This window comes from Camelus ferus, chromosome 9 (genome assembly GCF_009834535.1).
Source record: "Camelus ferus isolate YT-003-E chromosome 9, BCGSAC_Cfer_1.0, whole genome shotgun sequence".
NCBI classification, from domain to species: domain Eukaryota; kingdom Metazoa; phylum Chordata; class Mammalia; order Artiodactyla; family Camelidae; genus Camelus; species Camelus ferus.
Window position 1 is genome coordinate 8,906,382 of NC_045704.1, and position 22,212 is coordinate 8,928,593.

General features: G+C 51.7%; 2 protein-coding genes across 11 annotated transcripts in view; one reads left to right on the top strand and one right to left on the bottom strand.

The window, feature by feature from the left end:
- NLRP5 (NLR family pyrin domain containing 5) overlaps nt 1–5,237 on the bottom strand; it is a 28,158-nt gene extending 22,921 nt beyond the window's left edge. Inside the window, 5 exon segments of the mRNA XM_032487496.1 lie at nt 1–455; nt 2,162–2,239; nt 4,448–4,571; nt 4,573–4,818; nt 5,058–5,237. Of these exon segments, the coding sequence (XP_032343387.1) occupies nt 1–455; nt 2,162–2,239; nt 4,448–4,571; nt 4,573–4,740 (825 nt within the window). The 5' untranslated portion in view covers nt 4,741–4,818; nt 5,058–5,237.
- The window catches only part of NLRP13 (NLR family pyrin domain containing 13), a 76,585-nt gene that overhangs the window by 10,082 nt on the left and 44,291 nt on the right, over nt 1–22,212 (top strand). For 7 of the 10 annotated variants that reach the window (XR_004322825.1, XM_032487485.1, XM_032487488.1 and 4 more), the window contains exons 3-7: nt 9,993–10,132; nt 12,837–13,003; nt 17,095–17,218; nt 18,497–18,946; nt 19,321–19,401. Coding sequence is in view for 8 of the 10 variants with exons in the window: in XM_032487485.1 (XP_032343376.1) it covers nt 18,764–18,946; nt 19,321–19,401 (264 nt within the window). In the remaining 2 variants the exon portion in view is untranslated. Of the gene's footprint in view, nt 1–9,992; nt 10,133–12,836; nt 13,004–17,094; nt 17,219–18,496; nt 18,947–19,320; nt 19,402–22,212 lie in introns of those variants that run through there. The other 3 variants (XM_032487492.1, XM_032487486.1, XM_032487493.1) reach the window with 3 other exon arrangements.

The window sequence follows — 22,212 nt, forward strand, 5'->3', positions numbered from 1 at the left end:
GAGATCCACGTCATCGTCTTTGAAGGCCAAGTCCAGGTCCTCAGATCCATCCAGCACAAACAAGAGCCTTTCAGGTTGGGACAGGATCTCCTCCGGTGGAACTCGGGCGTCTGGCCACTCCTTGGAGATGAACTCTGCAAAGCTGCTCTCCCCAGACCACCACGTCTCTCCTGCGTGGAGGAAGAAGACGTAGGAGAACATGCCTCGGCAGAGCTCGCCTCGGGCCCAGGACAGCAGGACCCTCCTGGCCAGAGCCGACTGCCCGGTTCCTGACTTGCCGTGCAGAACCACAGTGTGAGGACGAAAGCCCACTCGGTCTGGATGAAAAGCCCCCAGCAGCATTTGCACATCTGGACAGTCAGAGGCAGAGTCTTTGAAGCTCGAGTGTGTGTCCGGCTTCGTGGCGAATTTTGAAATCACGTGACTCTTGTAGGCCTGTTGGTCATCTGCGTGGCCTAAGTTGGACAGGAGAGGGGAGAAGAAAAGCAGGAGACAGAGTGTGAAGAAAGTCTGGATTTTAGTAAAAAAAACAACTTGGGATTTGCAGATACTAACTAGGTCCTGCTGTGCAGCACAGGGAACTGTATTCGATAGCTTGTAATAACCTATACTGAAAAAGAATATCTACGTATAACTGAATCATCATGCTGTACCTCAGAGACTAACACAACACTGTAAATCAACCGCCCTTCAGTGAGCACGCCCCCAAACTCCAAACAAAAAGGCCAAACAAAAACCACGGACCTAGCAGATTCTAAGTCAGAGTCGACATCACGGTTCTTCTGCTTCTTCCTAGCGACACGCTGGAGAGGAGCTCTGCTCCTCGTTCAGAGGTCACTTCCGAAGCTTATGAACGTGCTGCAGGAAGAGCTCTGTGTGTCCCTTAAAGCTGAGTTCTCTTTCCAGCGCTGAGTACCTGGTACGGTACAGTGTTGTCTGCTTGTTGTCTGTCTCCCCCGGATAGACCCCACCCAGGGACCCTGCCATCAGCTGTAGCATCTTCAGTATTTACAACAGCGCTGGTGCCCTGTGGACACTCAGCTCAGTGAGCAATCTACACCGAACGCTCGCATGCTGGTCTCTGAAAGACAGAGAAGCTTCAGGAGGGGTGCATGGCTCTGCGTTCCAGACCTTAGGACAGGAAGGATGTCCAGTCCCAGGCCACTGTGGAGAAGCAACTCCACGTGTCGGGGAGCCCTGCCCCGTGCACGGCGAGCGCCGCCCCGCCGCTGGGTGCAGCCTGCGCCTGCCTCCAGGCTCTGCTCCGTGGTGTCTCTCCAGCCAACATTCATCCATCAGCGTCTCTGTTTCACACCGCCCCAGGTCACTGTGACCCGTCGTCTACGAGGCCTCTAGGACGCAAGCAGATCACTTGAGTGGTGGTAACAGACAGGACTCACGCTGTTTGAAGCCTACATTTACACTAAACTTGGAAGGATTTTAATGGGATTCTGAGACTCCGTGAAGCCACAATGCCTCAGACGTTAGCTTTGAAGGGTGCTTTCTTACAGCCTGAACGAAGATGGATCAAAATGGGGTTGGCCCAGACTCCTTCTAGGTGTGAAGTCTCACAGTCAGTCCTGGCTGCTGGACGACTGGCAGGACACAGGTGGCGGTGTGGGCACTCGCGGGAAGTGCACGCTCTCCGCACTAGCCTGCCTCTCTGCCCTCTGCGAGGCCCTCGCTGGTTTGGCCTTATCTGTTGGTTTGTGGTCCTTCCCCCACTGAAGCGCGAGGGTCAGGATGCAGGGGGTTCACTGTGACGCAGGTCCACGATGTGCTGGAAGCAGGGCAGTGCCTGGCATGTCTCAGCACCCAACACGGGGGGAGTTCTAGCGAGTGTGGCTTCATGCCGTGCGGTTCGCTCCTCTCTCCACCAAAGCCTCCAGAACAGGTGACCGGGAAGCGCTTGTCCGAGTAGAATCATGAAGTGGGAACCCAGTGGGTTGCAAGAAAGCCCGAAGGCCACAGAGCTCTCTCAGACTTAGACTAAGACAAAGTGCAGTCCGCACGCCCTCAGGGCCCATCCAGCCAGCCAACAGCAGGATGCTGGCCAGAGGGAACGCTGGACCCCAGAAGCCATGGTTCGAGTTCTAGATGCACCGCTCACTCATCGCCGGGTGTCTTCAGACACACGCACTTCCCCACCACCCGCACTCACCTGCCTCTTCTTCCGTGATCGGTCCTTGGGCAGTTTTTGTTGGTATAGAATCTTCTGGCATTTCAGCCAGCAAATATCCTGCAATAGAGAGAAGATGAGACAGCGCCTCAGGAAAGTCACGGGAATCACCCAAACCAGGGATGAGCGTGCCCCCTGCCCCGATTACGGAGGGCAGCCAAGCCCAGGCTCAGGACCTCGCGGTTTATTCCACATCCAGCCTGCAGTGAAGACAGTGGAGACAGATCCTGAAATGACACCAGCACAGGGAGGCAGCGGAGGCTTGTAGAAAAGAGTGTCTGGGTTTGAGCAGGTCAATGCACATCTGAGTCCCATTTTTGCCGTATGATCTTGGGTAAGACGTATAGTACGTCGTGGTTTGTTAAGAGTTAATCTTCGAGAGTCATCTGGAACACCCCTCTTGCACTTCAAACCAGTGAATTAACTACTCACTAGATGCCCGTGAGTTACCCAGTTGGAGGAATCTTCAGCTCAGGAGTTCCAGCACTGACTCCTCTCCCCTCTGCCTACTTGCTGCAAACGTCCCTCCCAGTGTTTCCTGGGATCAGGCGACGGACCCCATCCGCCCAGGTTCTCATGCTGGAAACCTGGGCATCAAGGTTCCCTGATACCGTGTTCCCTCTCTACGTTCACTCCTCAAAGACTGCTGTGTCTGCTTCCAAAAAATCTTCCAAGTCCACTTCAACTCTTTCTTTAAGCTGCCATTGCCACCCTAGTCCAAGCCATCTTTATGTCTCCCGTGGGGCACAGAGCGACCTCCCAGCTGGTCTAACCACACCTGGACCACTCATCACTTCAGCAACAGTGCTGAAATGTTGAAATGCCACCTTGATGATTTCTCCCCCTCCATCTTTAACACAAATTGCTTCTGCTTTGCTATTAAAATTATTTTCAAGGTGCTGACTTCTGGCCTTTCCCTCTGTCCTCGTCTCCTGCCACATCCTCTCCATGTCTTCGTGGCCCGGCCAGCCTTTCCTTGCTAAGGGCTTCAGCACGTTGCCATTGCTCAGAATGTTCTGCTCTACCCAGCTAGCCTGACAAACTCCTTCTCTTTGTTTTTGTCTCAGCCTAAACCTTCCTTCTAGGAATTCTCGTCTTCACTTCCCTCCAGCCTGGGATGGGAACCTCTCATATTTTTGTACACCATCCACTTAAAAAAATCGCCCATTTATCCCTCTTCTATGCCACATTGAAAGCTCTAAACCTCTGGCACGTGTGACACGTGAGAATTTAAAGACATGCTAAATGAACATTAAGCAGTCTTTGTCACACATTAGCTCATGAACTTGGCCGAGTTGTGTGTCTCGGTAGAATGTCTACTTGAGCTCCGGCCACGGGGAGCCTGTTTTTTGGGTGGGTTTGAGAATGAATAGCAGGGCCCCTGACAGGTCCAACGTGGAGTCTCGGCTGGAGCTCTGATCAGCAAACATCAGCTTTGATTTAATTTTATAGCCCTCGTTTCCTGTGAGCAACACTGACATGTCTTTCCACCCCGGGCGATTTGGGGGCTCGGAACACACAGCTGCTGCTAATGCCCTTGGCCGGACCAGGCAGGCGGTGCCCCGGGGGCTTCAGGGCCAACCCCCTGCTTGCACCTGGGACCCTCAGGTTTTCTGTCCACAGCTGAAGGAGCGAATTCCCCCGATAAAGGAGCTATTATTTTTTTTCTACTGCCTTTCCCCTAAACACCTCAAGACAACTACACAGCTTGATCTAAGTGCATCGCTGTGATCTGGGCACTGACGCTCTGAGCGAGGGCGAGCCTTGGACAAGTTCCTTGAGTCTTAGGCCCTCAGTCTGGGCAAGACGTGAGGGAGACGCCGTGCACAGCCGTCAGTGTCCTCAAGGACACGAAGCTTTGTCAGCCACTTCCCACACATTAGCTCACGGGGCCTTTGCAGCAGCACCTGTAAGCCTCACAGTTACTGCCCCAGACGTGGAACCCCGGGCTCAGAGATGGAGGCGATCTGCCCACAGTCACCCATGTGGTGGCACCAAAGCTCAAGCGTGGAACCTCTGCCTCCAGATCCTGTCTGCTAACTTCAGCCGAGTTCTGTCCAGGTGGAGGGCTTGCCCGCCCATTTCTTCCCCTTCACTGTTTCACAGGCCAGGCCTGACTTGAGTTTCCAGCCAGGGAGGGTGACCAGCGAGGTAGTTGCTGTAGAGGGGCACCCAAGGAGAGAGCAGCGGTCCCCTCCCCATCCCCACGGGGACCTGAGATCGCCTCCCTTCCTTCCCTCCCCTGGCTCGGCCCCAGGGCTCACTCACTTTTCATCTCATCCTTTGCCATCTCAGAGAGTGCGGACAGACTCATCTTTTCGAAGATGTCAGTGGATATCTTCCAGGCAAAATACCGCTTGTAGTGCTCGTGCAGGAGGGAGGTGAGGCGTTCCTGCGTCTACGCCGTCCACTTCAGCCAGCGGGAGAGAGCCCGCCGCGGGCTCGGCAGCGCTCTCCCTCAGCAGTGCCTTGAACGTCTGAAACTCTTCTCTGCCGAGCTGCTTCAAACACCACTGCAGCCCGTAGCTGGAAAAGGAGGTTAGCAACCTGGCTTCTCCCATCTTAGCGCGAGGCTGAGGGCTGAGGGCTCAGGGTTTGATGGGGAAGTAGATCCTTTGGTTAAGTGAAGCAAACGGGACCTGCAGGGACAAGATTCAAAAGAGAACCTTGCATCAAATTCTCAGGTTCAAGGCAGGAGGGTATGGCTCAGTGGTAGAGCGTGTGCTCAGCATGCATGAGGTCCTGGGTTCAATCCCCAGCACCTCCTCTAAAAATAAACAAGCATAATTACCTAAACCCCCACTGACATTAAAAAAATAATTAAATAATGCAACAACAAATAAATGTTAAAAAAAATTCTCAAGTTCATACCACTGACCTCAGTTTACTCGCCAGACATTAGAACATTCTCTATTCCTTTTGTGAATCATACCGAGAGAAGACCAACGAACTGGTCACGATTCCTCAGACTTAAAATTTCTTGACACTGTATCTGTCCATCTTGTTACTTGAACACGAGCTCTGGGGTGGTTTACCGCCTGTGTGCCTGGTTACTGAAACAGCACCTGGCACGGGGTAAGATTCAAAACGCTACCACTAAAAATAGATCAACAGGTGTCTTCTGTGCAGCACAGGAACTACGTTCAGTATCTTGTAACAGCCTTTAATGAAAAAGAATATGAAAACGCATGCATGTATATATACATATGCATGACTGGGACGTTGTGCTGTGCACCAGAAATGGACACATCGTAACTGACTGTACTTCAGTTAAAAACAATAGTGAAGGCAAGTGTGAGGTGAAAGCAAAAACAGAAACACTTGTCGGTGAATGATCTTCGCTAACAGGCAAGGACTCAAGGAAACCATCAAATAGGTTCCCACCACTTTCTGGAAAATCAAAATGATTCTTGGTCGGTTGATTCCCGTTGTGCCTGTTAATGTAATATTGAGCTACACAAACACAGTGAAGACTTTTGGGGTAAAAACAGACGGATAAATATTTGAAAAAAACCACCTGATCAGGAACTTGTATCTAGAAACTGTAAAACCTCCTAATAATAAAAGGCTAAATAACCCAGTTAAAAACGGGCAAAGGATCTGAACAGATATTTCCCCCAAAGAAGAGACACTAACGAGGCGCTCTGCTGACAGGCACGTGGCAGTGTGCTGGGCATCACCAGCTCTCGGAGCAGGCGCGGACCCTCCACCCTGAAGTCGCTCTTCCTGCAGGTGCCTGCTGGTGCCCTCTTCACCTGTCCATGCATCTCTCCTCAGAGCTGTCCAGGAGGCTGCTCTGTGACACAGAAACGCTTTGTGTTTGCTAGGAATGCTCCTTAACAGCAAGGATAATGCAATGCAAGAATTGCTCAGTGTATTAAGGAACTGACATGTTGACATACAGATCAGCCCTTGTAAGTTAATTCCCTAAGGCTTAATCATGCCAGATGAACTCCAGAATAGTGTTTTGGAGTTTAAAAGCCTGGAAAAGGGAGTGACAGTATTTCTCGGACCAGGAATAATTCTTAAATCTGGCAAATCTCCTCGTTCATTACTGCGTGACCCCTGTAAATGCGACGACCAGTCCTAGTTTGGCATCTTGGGCATCAGCCCACAGCGATCACTTTGCGGTAGAAAATAAAGCTATCAAAAGGGCTGTCGTGGAATAAATAAAGCGCTTCAAGGACTCACGTAGGCGCCAACCTGCTTTTCTCCCCCGCCAGGGGCAGTGTTAGAGTAGAACTGCTCCTTGCTTGCTGTCTCTGCCCGGGCAGGAGTGCTGGTCCGAGCGTGTCTGGTGGATCCACAGTGGGGTCCTGATCCAGGCTCCTGCTGCGCTGGGGGCTGCAGGGAGCAGCCCGCCCGCGAGGGCCGGGTCTGGTCCAACACTGAGTTTCACTGCGGCTGTTGCTACCGCAGCAGGCAGGCCAGGGGTCCCCTCTCTGTTCCCTGGCCCTACAGGCTGTTCCTGGTAGTCAGGACCCATCGCCTTTCCTGCCTGCGAGCCTCTACATGGAGAACTTTTAAGTGGGGTGTTGCTAAGATGACTTCTGTTTACTATGAGAGATAAAGAAGTGGAAATAAAGATGATAAGATACGTGGAAGGAAACACTGAAGGGACGGCCCTGGGGATGGTGGAAAGGGGGACACAGGGGTGCCCTTGTGAGAAAACTCTGGATTTCCTCAGTTTGAAGATTTCAAAGGCTGCTTTAAGAGTTGAAGTGGTCTATCTGGGCACAAGTTTCCCCTGGGACACGGGAAACACGTTATCACAAATGCCCTGTTTATCAGACGCACCTCTCTGGGTAATTCAGAGGAGGCACGACTTGGATGCTTGTCACGGACTGAGCAGCTGCCCGGAGGTGTGAGCACAGCCCCCTTTCCCTCGTGCTATTCCGTCTCCTCTTCCTGTCCCAGAGAGCGCTCTGCTGCACTGAATGCGCTGCTCAGGACGGCTGATGCGGCTGCTTAGATCTCTGCCTTCATGGGGCCAAGCCTCAAGGCTCAGATTCCACGGAGCTGGAACCCAAGAAGGAACTCAGAGGCAGAGAGATGGCGGGGCCTGGGATGGGGCTGCAGGAGGTGGGGAGGTGTGGGTCAGAGAGGACAAACTTGCAGTTACAAGGCAACTAAGTCCTGGGGACACACACGGGGGCTGAGGTGACAGGTATGTTAATTAGGCTGATCGTGGGAACCACCTCGCAATGTACACTGTGTGAAAACGTCACATTGTATACCTTAAATATATTCAGCTTTTGTCAGTTGTACCTCAGCAAAGCCAGGAAATAAAAAGATTCCACCTACGCAATTCGACTTTAAGGAGGCATAAACTGCTGTGACGACAGTTACAGGCTCCCAGATCCGGGCTCGGCTGCCGGTTCAGGTCCTGCTTCTGTTACATTCAGGGAACTGAACCTCTGAGGCTGGGCGCTGTCTCCCCCGGAAGGCGAGAGTCCGAGCACTGTCACCACCGTGAGGTTTCAGTGAAGTAACACAAGTGAGCCGCCGGGTGAGGGTGGCCCAGAGCACGCACCTGAACCGCGAGCGACACCCAGCTCTAACCACAGGCTGGGAGCGAGCCTTCCTCAGCATCCTGGGGATGAGGAAACATAAGCTTACTTTGTGTTGCCTCAGCTAGACCATAACCTCCGTGACAGAAGGTCATTGTTTCCTGAAACCTGAAGACAGGAAATATGCTACGTTTGAAAATATTTATGTTTATGAATTCCTACCTCACGTTTAGCCCCCAAATAACTCGCAACAGAATGTCTTAGTAGTAGAAGCAAGACAAAGAAGGCGACAGAAATTCATCCAGCTCAGCCCCCTTCCCTCTCCTCCCCAGATTCTGTCCCCGCCTTCTGAGCAAGGAACTGGGAGAAAGAAATTTGAAACACGTGACAAAGAACCCCTGCTATAAGGAGCTCTTCCAGTCTGTGAAAGTCATCAACAGTCCAGGCGATCAAAACGAGCAAAGGATTTAAACAGCTCAGCCCCCTCCCCGGATGTAGCTTTTAGATGTACTTGAAATCAACGTCATAATTCATGATAGCAATGGTCAGTGAGAGCGACAGTGACACACAAGCCAGCAGCGTCCGCCTCCGGGCCACGCACTGCTTTGTTCAGGTGCAGGAGAAAGGCCTGACATTGTGGGTGAAGTCACCTGTCCCATCTCTTTGGAGGGCCGTTTGGCAAGATTTATTCACTCAAAATTCACTTAAATGTCAGCGTTAATCAGTCTTGTTTGCAGCAGCAAGACTGAGGGCCATTCAGGGGCTGAGGAAGCACAGCTGGGTTAATTCAAGCAATGACGTGGTCTGCACCCTTGAGAACACTTGGTCATCAGCACCAAGCGGTGCCTCAGTCTCTCCGACGTTTAACACAACCCTCACCCCCCCATATGCACAACCCTCACCCCCCCATATGCACAACCCTCACCCCCATATGCACAACCCTCACCCCCCCATATGCACAACCCTCACCCCCTCCATATGCACAACCCTCACCCCCATATGCACAACCCTCACCCCCCATATGCACAACCCTCACCCCCTCCATATGCACAACCCTCACCCCCATATGCACAACCCTCACCCCCCATATGCACAACCCTCACCCCCTCCATATGCACAATCCTCACCCCCCATATGCACATCTTTGGGGGACAAGTGGGTTGAGTGGGGGCTCTTAGGAAAGGACACATTTTACTGTACTTTTTCTCATACTGTTTGCTTTTTCAAAATACTAAAAGGTGTCTCCCATTAAAAATCATGTTAGTAGAAGCTAATAGAAATAAATGCATTTTACTAAAACCAAATTGAGACATTCTTACCATGAACCATCTATGAAAGATCAAAAAAAAAAAGATGAACATTGCTGATGGAGAGATGAAGCTGGTGTGTTGGAATACTCACACCTGGCAAGAACATAAGCTTTTCTGCACATCCCTATATAATATTTAGGAAAAAAATCTCAACCCTACTGGTGGAAAAGGGGAAACATTTCTAAGCACATGTTCAAAAGGTTATATATATTTTAAATTTTTTAAATTAAAAAAAGTTTGTAGTCAGTCTTTTATTTTTATTTTTTCGGATGTTGGGAGGTGATAGGGAGAGGTAATTAGGTTTTTACTTAATTAATTTATCTTAACGGAGGCCCTGGGGATTGAACCCAGGACCCTGTGCATGCTAGGCACGCGCTCTGCCACTGAGCTACCCCCTCCCCCAAAAGGTTATACCTTAATCACAGAGGAATTAAAATTTCCTAGGTTAAAATTAAATGAAAATTTCCTAGGTTTTTGTCTCCCTCTTAACATAAACCAACTTGACACATGGAGATTGAAACCAAGTAACAACCCTCCCCTCCTCCAATCTGCCAACAAGCTGGGTAAGTGACTGAATCAGTGAGGGAAGCTCACGTGAGAGGATGCGTCTTCGGTGGCCAGCCTCCACACTCACGTGGCCACGGTTTGAACTGAACGTTAGCCTCACTGCACGAGGCAGTCCACTAGCGGGATTAAAGGAGTAAGGAGAGAACCGGAAAACCCTCCGAGGTAGTGAAAAAGAAAGTATGGTTTAGAGAAGGTTATTTTTTAGGAAGAAATGGCTGAGAAAGTTTATGTGCTCAGAGCTAATAGCAAATAAACTGGAAGAAGCCAAGAAGAAAATTAAACGGGCCCTTCCTCTCCCAGCTCCCTTCTTAGGAGGTTCACAGCATCTCGTTTAAAGTTTCCATAAACAACATATAAAAATTGCTGTATTATTACTATACGTAATACAGTAATGGTTATTTTTATCTTATTGTCCTCACTTCACAGAGTTGAAAGCTAGGATTCTGTCGTGTTGAAGACCTTGCTCTGTTTTAGGAAAAACAGTGTTGTCATGCACGTCTGATGGCCCTGCTCCCCGTTTTCCAAAACATCCCCGAGAGAGCTGATACACCAGCCCCCAAGGAAAGGTGAGCCTCGGGGAGGAGGGCCCGGGTGGACGGGTCAGCGTGGGATAGGCTGACGGGCACCTTCTGTGAAATCGAGGGGGTCGGGGAGAAGGCAAGGGTGTCATTCCCATAGAAGCAGGACTGGCGGTTGGAGGGCTGTAAGTTAAGGCTGGTGGTCAAAGCTGTTTTCCAGGAATTTACCGAAGCGTTCACGGTGTCTCCATCCTTTACGCTCTCCCCTGCAACACCTTTCTGCACCGGTGTCTTGAATGATTCCACAGAAGCAGTTAAGATTACAGGGCTTGATGTCCACTAGACCCAGTTTTGAACTTTGGTTCCCCCCGACCTTGCTGCCCCAGGCACAGCCTTTTAACGCACCTGTGACTCTGTTTCCTCACTTGACCAGTAACACCCTCAGGACTGAGTAGCGCTTGGATCACCACCAGCCATAGTTAACGTGTTGTTAGCACAATTAACACGGTAACAGCCCTGGCCGTGGAAGCGGACGACTTCCGAGTCAGAGCGCCCCAACTCTGCCCTCTATTTTAGACCTAGAGCCTGGGAAGGCTTGAAAGACATGCCAAAGTGCCCCCAGACCGGTGGTGGACCTTTTATCAAAACGGGGAGAGGGGACACTTCCTTTTCCCCAAGGGTGTCTTTGTTCCCTGGGCTCCCCCTCGTCTAAACGGGCAGAGTCGGGCCTGAGCAGGGCTCAGCCAGTCACGAAGGGAAAAGCAGGGAGCGAAACGCGCTGGGAACGAGACAGGAGGAAACACTCACCAGCCCTCCACCGCCGACGCCCTGATCCCACTGCAGCCGCGCGGGGCCGGCCTCCGGGGAACCCTGCGCTGCTGACGTTGCTGCCCTCCGTTGGCTGCCACGGCCCGTGGCCGGACCCCGGGGGCCGCGGAGCAGCTGCTTCCGGTGCCTGCACGCCCCGCCTCCCCACCTGTCCCCACACCTGCGCCAGGACCGACCTGGCGTTCACTGCCTGCTCCGGTGACGCTGGCGTCATGTCCGCAGCTGACTTTCCCCGTGACTCCTGTCTGGGTTTCTGTGAGCTCGCACAGCGTATTCCTGTTTGTCAGCAAATGAACTTTCTTCAACACCGTAAGGTGTCCGTCTCGGTTAACAGTAACCCTGGCTACCTCGTGCGTCGAGGTGCCTTGATGGTGATCTCCCAAGGCGTTTCCTTCCGTCTACCCTCCAGCTTTATCAACACGGTGTAGGTTTGAGGTATATCATTTGTTGATTTGATAGACACATACAGCAACACGATCACCACAGCAGCGGTAACCCTGACTGCAGGGGTCCCCAGGCTTCACTGCAGGTGAGAATCACCTGGGGGAACTTAAAACCCTCAGTGGCCGGGACACACCTCATTCCAGTTCAAGTCAGGATGTCTGGGGCTGGGGGAGCTTTGAGATTCCACGTCATACGACGCACCGTGAAGGTGGGGAGCACTGCTCTACTTTCAGCCGGCTCTTCTCAGGACATGTTCCCGCATTGTTTTAGCAAAGTGGGGGTCTCCCAGGCCCTTGTGGGGAAGGTAATCTGACAAACTGGGCAGGTAACCTGGCTTCACACCGCCCGCCTGCTGACGCCGGGCAAGGCATTCTGATCATTCACTGTGGCTCATCTCGTTGGTGCATGACGATCAGCTTCAGCTGTGAGATTCTGGGCTTTTAGAGAACAAATGAAGGCAAATTTTCATCTTAGAGTCTGACTTTGGATGGACCTTTATTTTTGTCTACACCTTAAGAATGGAGTCGGGGTGGGGCTGAGGGTCCCAACGACTCTGGCTTTTGAAAAAAAAAAGAAAGAAAAGAAAAACCCTCTAGAGAGTTGAGAAATCAATGCAGGTGGTACCTGGTCATCACTGTGTGTAGAAAAAGACGGCTGTTTCAAAAGAAAGTAATTTACGACTGCGTTCTAGATCTTTGAGTGCTAAAGGCTGCCCTAACTACTTGAGTTACGTACTAGGTAACTAGGACCCAGAAGGTGCAGCGTCTGGCCCGTGATGTGCGGTTCCTCCCCACGGCGCTGCACCGGAGGCCCCCGCCTGTTGCTACGGCCTGTCAAGGTGGACAGTGCCTGGGGGCACGGAATGTAGGAACCACCCTCTAGAGCTTCCAGTCTGGCTCCGGGTTTAGCCTCCTACACATCCAAGAAACATTTGTTTTAATTTGTTTTACTCTATTAGTGGATTAAACTCCTTCAAAAAAAAAAGTGGGAAGTCCCACTTCATTTTTTTTTTTAAAGAGCTCCATAAACGTGAGGTGCTTTTCCTTCTCCATTCTTGGATGACCTTCCATGGAAGTTTTCTCTGGATCCTCTTCCAAGGCAAGTTAAGGAACAGATCTTTTCCCCTCTCTTAACAGTTGCTGTACAAGTCTGGTCGTAAATAAATGACACCAGAAACGTTTTCAGATTGCATTCATGCACATTTTTAATCAAATTCCCCCAGCAGCCAGTAGGCAAGGCAGATGCGGCCCAGAGACGACATTAACCTGACACACGCAAAGCCGTCAAGAAGCTGGAGTAGAAGTCTCCTCGCCGCGGTGCCCCCAGTTCAGGGGCTGACGTGTGTCTGACCTGTGACCCTCAGCATCCCCAGGGGAGCTCGTTGGAGGTCATGTCCGACCCCGTTTTCCACAACTAACTGAGCCACCCCAGACTCGGAATGGCCCACAGGATAGGCAACCGTTTCCCAATTTTTCATTAGGAAAAGCGACCCAGCGGGGTCAGCGGGTCAGCTCATCCACGCCGCCTCGTCAGAGCGCTCCGGACTCCAGTCCTGAGCGATCTTCAGGACTTCGTCCTCCGCCACCGGGCACTCCAGCCCCCTCCTCGCATCCGCTTCGCCGCTCTGCTGCTTTCTCCCTGTGAAGGGTAAGCATCGGGTTTGGTTCTCTTTGTGCTTGGTGTTCTTCTGCAGTCCTGGGAAAGTGTGTAAAACCTCGGCACCCAGGAGATCCAAGACCAGTGTGCAGCGGGTCCCACCACTTACGAGGTGTGGCCGGTGCCTTCACGTGGCCTGTGTTCCCCTCCTGTTTTTCACACACCTGGATGGCACCCTCGCCCTGGGCTGGGGTTGGTCTGTGCGACCGGCGCAGTCAGGCGGAGAGTGTGGGGCTTTCGCAGTTCAGCAGTAGAAGACCGTGGCTCTGTTCGGGGTACTTGTGGTCCCTCCCTCCCTCCCCCATCACTTGTTCTGGACGGAGCCAGCGGCAGCATCAGGACCAGCCCTACGCAGACAACTGAGGCCTCCTGCCAACAGCCCCCTGGGTGAGGGTGGAGCCTGGTCCTCCAGCCTCATCCAACTCCAGTCGGCACCTTAACTCAGCTCACGAAAGACCATGAGCTGGAAGCACCTGGTTAAACCACTCCCGTGGTTCTGACCCTCAGAAATTTCACGAGAAAATAGACGTGTGTTGCCTTATTAGGTGTGGAGGTCATTTGCTACAGAGCAGTAGGTAACAGCTATGCCAGGTGTCCCTGTCACCTTTGCCCAGAATCTGCACTGATCCACAACACCGTGGCCTCAGCTCTGAGCCAAGTGCCCGAGAGATGCCGTTTCTTCCAATCCCCGTGGTGTCTCCTTGGAGGAGGACGCCATCCCGATATGAGGGATGGACAAACGGACTCAGAAAGGTCAACTGACACGTCGCTATAAACTGACTCTACCTCAGCAGAAAAGAAAGGCTAACTAAGCTGCTGACAGCCACGGAGCCGGCGAGTGGTGGACACAGACTGACTGGTTTAAGACAAGGAGAGAAGATGAAGAAAAGAAGCGGTTTAAGAGCGGCCAGGGGACCCCAGGTCAGCTCTCCCATCACACAGGCAGGAGCTGCGGCCGGTCAGCGGCATGACGGCAACTACAAATCCCCAGGAAGTGAGAGAGGAAGGTTAGCAACAACTGCAGCGGGATTTTAGGTCCAGGACCCCACCCATGGCGAGGACCCCTCCTGGGGAGGCTCCTCCCGCACCGAGCGCCCCGTGGAGACTCTCAGGGCGGCCCTGGCTCCCCACCTCCTGGCCCTGCTGGCCTCGCACAGGAGCAGGATGCCAACCCCAATGTCGTTCCTGCTCAGGTCCAAGTATCTCAGACGTCGGCTCTGAGCAGCACGGCAGCCACAGGCCCAGCAGCCGCGGCCCGGCAGCTGATGGAGGTGGACAGGCACTCCTCCAGCCCGGGGGGCAGCAGCCGGCAGTGGGGAGTCAGCACAGCCCCCCGGCTCAGCGCTCAGCCAGCCCGGGAGTCACCCTCCGGCCTCACTCCCCTCCACGTGGGCTTTGAGCACCTACCCGGGTCAGCTTCTTGGTGTGTTTTAACTGAATTACCCAGAGTAGGCGCTGAGATTCCTAACTGCAAGGGGTTGTGAGCCACACACACCTCTTTAAAAAGTGGATTGTCACTCATAGAAAACAAACTGGTTACTGGGGGCAGCGGGGGAGGGGAAGACTAGGGGTCTGGGATGAACAGACACACATGACTATATATAAAACAGATAAACAACAAGGACTTACTGTATAGCACAGGGAACTATATTCAGTTCTTACAATGAGCTGTAATGGAAAAGAATCTGCAAAAAACATACGTATGCATGTGTAGGACTGATTCACTTTGCTGTGCACAGGAAGCCAACAAGGCTTCTCTGATCCTTCTAGGGGTGGATCTCTTTGCCCTCACAGACAGCATTCGTGGAAAAAATGTGGGAGACGGGCCCAGAGACCAACTGTATCACTAATACGGTGCTGGTGTGGAAGAGGACGTGGTGTGGGGGTGGGAGGAAGGCATAGAAAGGGGCCCATCCCTGAGCAAAGTGCAAATTATCTCCGGGGCAAGGCTGTTGTAATTAATGCGGAACAGACGTGACAGTGGGGGCCCTGGCATCCGCTTGTCTCCTGCTTTCTCCTCTTTGCTTGCTTTCTGCTCACCTGCCTTCTCTCCCCTGTGAACCTGGACTGGCCAGTAAATGACAAGGCAGGAATGGCCACCTGTCTCAGGAGCGCACAGGTGTGTACTCGACCTGCCCCAGTTTATAAAAATCCCAACCAACCCCGTCTCGATCAGGGAGGCCCCTGGTGCTCTGCTCTGAGGCTTCCCAGTCCTCCAACCAAAGGGAGGGGCAACCCCTAGAAATGCAGAGCCCTCTCCCATATTCCACCCCGAGAGAACTTCACAGACGACCGGTCTCAGGGAAGGACCTGGGGACGACTCACTCCAGAACCTGCAGCCCAGAGTCGAGGTTCGTCAGGGCTTGACAGAGCGCGATAACGCCGTCGTCCTTCAGGCCGTTAACACCAACGTCCAGACTCCTCAGGGTTTTATCTTTGTCCAGAGCAGAAGCCATATCGGGACAGCAGGCAGAGGTCAGGGAACAGTCAGGGCACGTACAGGGAAGCACGCGTGAAGGGAAACCAACCAGACACCCTCAGACATCCTTGCTGCTGCTTGTTTTGGGGGGGTGTGTGTGTGTGAGTGTGCGTGTGGTACAGTAGCTTTATTGACATAATTAACACCCCATACAACGCACCCATTTAAAGTGTACAAAACCTTGCTTTTTAGTATATTTACCGAGTTGCACGTTTACCCCAATTCTAGAACACTCTCATCAGCCCCACAGGGAAAATGCTGTAAGTACCTTTCCACGGTCGTTCCCAGTGTCTCCCGCCCCCCGCCGCCCCAGCTCCGGCAACCACTCGTCTGCTTTCTCTTCCTGTGAAGCTGCCTATTCTGGACATTTAGGTGGAATCACACGATATGCGGTCTTTGGTCACTGGCCTCTTTCACTTAGCACAGCGTTCAGGACTCACCCACGCGGTGGCATGTGCTAGTACACACTCCTTCTTACGGCTGCGTGATACTGCACCACGTGGACAGACCACGTTTCCTTTATCCATCCGTCAGTTTCCGGACCCTTACGTTGTTTCCCACTTTTTGGCTATTATGAGTAATGCTGCCATGAATATCTGCGCACAGTGGCTTTGGTGTGGATTCTGTTTCGATTTCTCGTGCGCATACCTGGGAGGGGAATGGCTGACCCACGTCACGGCTACGTTTAGCCCTTTGAGGAGCCATCAGACTGTTTTCCAAAGCAGTTGCACCCTTTCCTGCTCCTCGGGGAGGGACGCTAAAATCGTCAATGGGCTTGCGGGATATTGTGTGTCAGTTCTGTGTTTCTGGTTTTACAAGCCAGCATTCCTTTTTTTTTTTTTTTTTTAACAGTTTAAAGACAGAGTTTAATTTCTGTTAATAACAAAGCACCTGACACCTAAGGGAAGTCGTTGAAAGAATTTACGAAAGAGTGAGAGAAACACCAAACAAGATGTCGTTTAGCACACATCCTGGTCCATATCGTGGCCAGTTACACGACCCACTTCTAACGCAGAAAACCAGGTCACGTCACACTATTCTGATCTCAGAGGCATAACGCTTACCCCCAGTGTCTAGGAGTTAGAGGAACACATTAGGTCAGAGGTTCCCAAACTTTCTCGGTTTACACCGTCCCTAGCATCTCCGTTTCTTCATGTCACCCCATTCTTCATTAGATTTTGTGACACATTTGCTCTCCTGGTAGCAACTAATGAAAACCTGGCTTTGCCAAGATAACGACATCATTCAAAGGAACGGAGCCCAATCTGACGTTAGAACGAACTACCCCGAGCTAAAAGCTCTTGCGGTGACGAACAGACGTCAGTATCGCTTACATTTAAAATATCCTGCAGAAATCGACACATGGTAACCGACTATATACTTCAGTTTAAAAAAAGAGAAGAGAAGCAATGCTGCAGTGCCTCTGTGTGTTCACGCCTGGTGCCTCGGCACACGAGCTAAGAACTCTGCCACTAGACCATTTGCCTCTGAAACGGAGATGAAAACCACCCTCCCCTTGACCGCGCTTTCCTCCGTGTGAAGCACAGCTGCTTCTACTTAATGAATGTGCTGCCTAAATGAACATTGCCCTGTTCCACTCCAGAGATTTCATGAAGAAAACACCTGTGGACTTACACCAGCCTCTGCAGAGGATGCTGAGAGAGCTGTGAGGCATGCCAAAGCCTTCTCGCCCCGTCGTCCGTCAAGGAACTTCCCGCCAAGCTCAGGTGGGTCAGGCCCTTGTTGCTCGCGAGAGAGTAGATAAGGCTTTTGCACGAAGGCGCCGTGCGGCCACAGTTCTCCAGCCTGAGGGGGAGACACACAGACGCGGGGCAGTTTAATTCGTGCCTACTGGCCGGGTTTTCTTTGTCCCATGCTGAGAGAGGGAAGATTTCCATCTGGGCTTTCCCTCCAAATGCAGGTGCCCTCCCCCTCCCCCCCGGCACCAGCTCCTGGGGCTTCCCAGATTTCAAGGGGAAGATAGAAGCTTCATTGTGAGAAGGAATTGTAGATCAGGAGAGATGTTGTACTGTGGGTTTAGAGGGAAGAGAAACGGACCAGCAGTGGCCAGAGAGTAAAGGCAGAGAAACGGAGGTGACCTGGGAAGGGATGTCATCTCAGAAGTTGCAAAAATAGAAAGATGCATACAAAGAGGTGAGCAGGCGTTCCTGTTAGAGAAGCAGGTGCCTGGTAAGGTTGTGGAAGCATTTTCATTAGGAGTGAGGGGTAAACAGCATGGTATCTAACACTGTAATACTTTGTGCAGTGACAGTGGCTCCAGGACTGCCGTGGTGATCAGTTTGTAATGTAGAGAAGCATCAGCTCTGGGGGGTGGGGGAGGGTGCAGTTCGGCGGCAGAGCGAGCACTCAGCGTGCACGAGGTCCTGCTTCAACCCCCAGCACCTCCATTTAAATAAATAAACAAACCTAATCGTCCCCCCAAAAAACAAAGAAAAACATTAAAAAATTACACAATTTAAAAAAAACTAAAAGAAGAGAAAAGCATCAAATTGCTGTGCTGTGTACCTGAAACTAGTGATATTGTAAGTCCGTTATACGTTGATTAAAAAATAATAAAATACCATATGACATCACTCATATGTGGACTCTAAAAAAAAGGAGGGAAAAAGAGGACACTATGAACTCATCTACAAAACAGAAGCAGACTCGCAGACATAGTAAGCAATCTTACGGTTACCAGGGGGGAAAGGGGGCGGAAAGGGAGTTTGAGATTTGCAAATGTTATCCACTATATATAAAAATAGATTAAAAATGAGCTGCTTCTGTACAGCACAGGGAACTCTATTCAATATCTTGTAATAACCTTTAATGGAAAAGAATATGAAAACGAATATATGTATGTGTCTGCATGACGGGGGACACTGTGCTGCACACCAGAAACTGACACATTGTAACTGACGGCACGACAATAAAAGAATAAAATAAAAAACAAAGTAGTGCTTGAGTCATAAACAAACAATAAGATGCTACTTTCTGCTCAGCAGATTGGCAAGCAGTTAACAAGAACACGGGGGCGGTGACAGAGCTGGACGAGGACCTGGAGTTGGGGGAGCGTTCACACACCCCGCGGTGGGCCTGCTCCAGAGACACGCACTCTGGAACACGCCCTGCAGAGCTGCAGACGGACGCCCTCGGTGACCTGGCAGCCCTGCTCCCAGGATGTGCCTCCCAGGGTGTGCGTGCGCGTGCGTGAGCAGCCCAAGCTCCCGTGGCAGGAAGGCGGGCACCCGGCTTGTTGCACAGCCATAGAAATGTTATCGTTCCGCACCGGAGAGGAACGGACTATGGAAACAGCTGAATGCAGACGAACACTGGTGTCAGGTGACTGGGAAAAGAACACATCACTCGATGAGGCCACTTGTGTGAAATGCAAACCGATGCAAAGCTACGTTCTGCTTGCGGCTCCGTGCAGAGTGCCACCGCTGTACGTGCAAGTAAGGAGCCCGCTCAGCCCCTTCAACGTGGCTGTCGGGGTGGGTGGCGGGGGCCAGGGGTCAGGAGCTGGTATGGTCGGTGAGCGTGGAAGATAGTATTGGGGAGGTTCTAGTTCATACACTGGAGGATGGACACACCAGGCTTATTATAACTTATTCTGGGATATTAGGTGTAAACACATACTTTAATGTAGATCTGTCTGTCTCTGTCTCTGTCAGTCTGTCTCTGTCTCTCTGTGTCTCTCTGTCTGTCTCCCTCTCTGTGTCTCTCTGTCTCTGCTCAACCCTTCCCTGACCCTCTAGGTCATGATCCATCACAGGACTCAGGTTTGCTCCATCACACACATGTCCTCCCATTTCTGCTTTTCTCCTAGAAACAGTCCACCAGACAGACGGGCCGCAGCATGACAACCACGAGAGGACTCAGGACAGCCTCTCCAGCCGGGCCGCTGCAGGTAACATGCCTCAGACGTCCCCAGGGAGTGATACCCCAGCACCAGGGTCCTCAAGTGGATGTTACTTGTGAGGTTCCTGGCAAGATCGGTCCAGGTTTTAGGGGTGAATGGGCAGTCCTCCAACCTACAAAAGCCACACAAGAACGTTGAGCCTTAGCTTCTGGGGAAGACGGTACCCACGTAGCCACACAGCCCCACCTCCTGTCTCACGTTCGTTATTCACCCAAGAGTGACTGAGGGGTGATTTCCGTCTTCCCTGAGTAAAATGCATCAAATTCAGCACCCGACTCGCAAATTGCCAACAGGAACCAACGCGCCCTGGGGCCAGGGCCAGCTCGCCTGAGCTGACCATGCGGCTCTAATGCCAAGCCAGGGACTCGATCCTGCCCTTGGAATATTACTTCTTTTTACATTTGTTTGCCAAACCATCTCCCAGATGAAGAAAGCATGGGAATTCACTCGTGGAAGGTGACTCTTCCCAAGTCCTGCAGCTGTGACCATGTCAGGCCAGGTCTCCAACTCCAGCCGACCTGTTCATAAAGACTTCAGGCCGACGATTACGTGTCCCCACCTCTTCTGAGTGTAATTCGGAGCCAGAGACTAGAGTGGGGGTTGCCAGGGGCAGGAGGGGAGGGGGGGATGTTGGGCAAAGCTGTGAGATGAGTACGCGCTGGGGACCTCGTTTATGGCGTGGTGACCGGTTGACAATGCTGTGCTGTATGCATTTGCTAGGAGTCGACCTCCAGTGTGGTCACCACATACACAGAAGTGGTGGCTCTGGGAGGTGGTGGGCGGGTCAGGTAGCTCGTGTGGCATCGTTGCCGGGTGTACACGTGTACTAAGTCATCATCTCAAAGAAAAAGCTGAGTGAACAGCCATAAAAAGGAACGAAATTCTGCCATTTGCAGCAACATGGATGGACTTGGAGATTATCATACTGAGAACGTAAATCAAACATTATATGATAGCGCTTATCACGTTTTTAGATTCCTCTTTTATGTGGAATCTAAAAAATAATACAAATGAATTTATTTACAACACAGAAACAGGCTCACAGACAGAGAAAACAAATGCATGATTACCAAAGGGGAAAGGGCGGGAGAGGGATAAATTAGGAGTTGGGGATTAACAGATACATGCCCCTCTATATAAAACAGATAAACAACAAGGATTTCGTCTATAGCACAGGAAACTAGATTCCATATCTTGTATTAACCTTTAGTGGAAAAGAATCTGAAAAAAATCATGTGTATAACTGGGTCACTTTGCTGTACTCCTGAAACTAGCACAATATTGTCAATCAGCTACACTTCAATTTTAAAAAAAGGGAGTGGAACTGACAATAACTGAACCAAAGTAAGCGGTCAGGCAGCCTGGGCCCATAACCCCTCCTCCGAGCAGGCCACCTGGGTGTCTCAGTCTGTCTCAGGTCTCACCTCAGAGCCTGCGGGAAACGCCGCGGGTGTCTCAGTGCTGCGCACAGGAAGCCAGGACCTGCCGCCTCACTTCCGTGCCCTGGGTCTCCAGGTGTCTCACTGCTGGTTCTCCACCACAACCCTGATCGAGTCCTTGTTCAGCAAGAGGGGTTCTCACGTCTGAAGCTGGGGAGGTGAGCGGCGCCCGTTACACTAGGACCCCATCAGCCCCTTTGTTCTTTTTCCGTGAGCAGCTTTATTGAGGCGTGACTGACACCCTCCACAAGTGCGTGCATCGTTTACCCAATGCCGCCGATTCCGTGAGTTTGACGTGCTCTTACACTCGTGAGACCACCGCCACAGTCAGGGGGATAATTTGTCCTTTTTCCTCTCGCAGCTTTGTTGAGACATAACCAACACAGAGCAGCGTGTCCGTTTACGGTGAACAGCATGTTGATTTGACGCACTGACACGCCGCAGAACGATCACCACCGCGGCGCTCGCTAACGCCTCCACCGGCCGCGTGCTCACACTTCCCTTTCGTAGTGAGAACACTGAATGGCTACTCTCTTAGCAACTTTTGAGCATATGATACAGTGTTGTTAATTACAGTTGCCATGCTGTGCGTGAGATCCCCAAAACTTAATTAATCCTTTAACTGGAAGTTTGTACATTTTGACCAACATCTCCCCGTTTGCTAATGAGTTCCTCTACGCTCCATCAGTCCATAAATGCACGAGGGCCCTTTCTGTGCAGCCCAGGGCTCCAAGCTGGGTTCCCTTCTCAGCTCAGCTTCCTAGCTGGACGGCCTCATGCTGGCCATGTCACCTCCCCACTCTCACATCCACCAGAGAGCTCACGATGTGTTCTTGGGATGGTCACAAGAGCTAACAAACGCAATGTCTGTGACAGGCTCTGCACAGAGCTTGCTGTAGACAGGGAGGCATCAAAACGTGGGGCCCAATAAGAACCAGTATAATAACAGGAGAGAAAACAGGTCAGATACTGGCCAGGGGCCGCAGGACGTTTGGGGGGGGGGGAGGGCTCCTTCAAGGCATTTTGACGAAGTGTTGAGTTCCTGGGTTTTGAAAACCGTCAGGAGAGGGCATGCAGGGTGGTAGCTAAGGGAACTGATTCTGAAGCCACCGATTCTTGAGTTTAAACCTGTATTTCAGTTACGTACCAGCTGTGTAAGCTTGTGCCCCAGTTTCCCTGTCTGTGGAACGGGGATACCTACTTCTTAGGGTGGTTGTGAGTTATTCTGTTGGGGATCTGCAGGTGGATTTATCTAGGGAGGAGTTTAAAAAGTGGACCTAGGGGGTCCTGGGGGAGCATTCTTCCTAAAGTTCACCAGCTGTGTGGTCTTAGACAAGTCACTCAACCTCTCTGTTTCTCA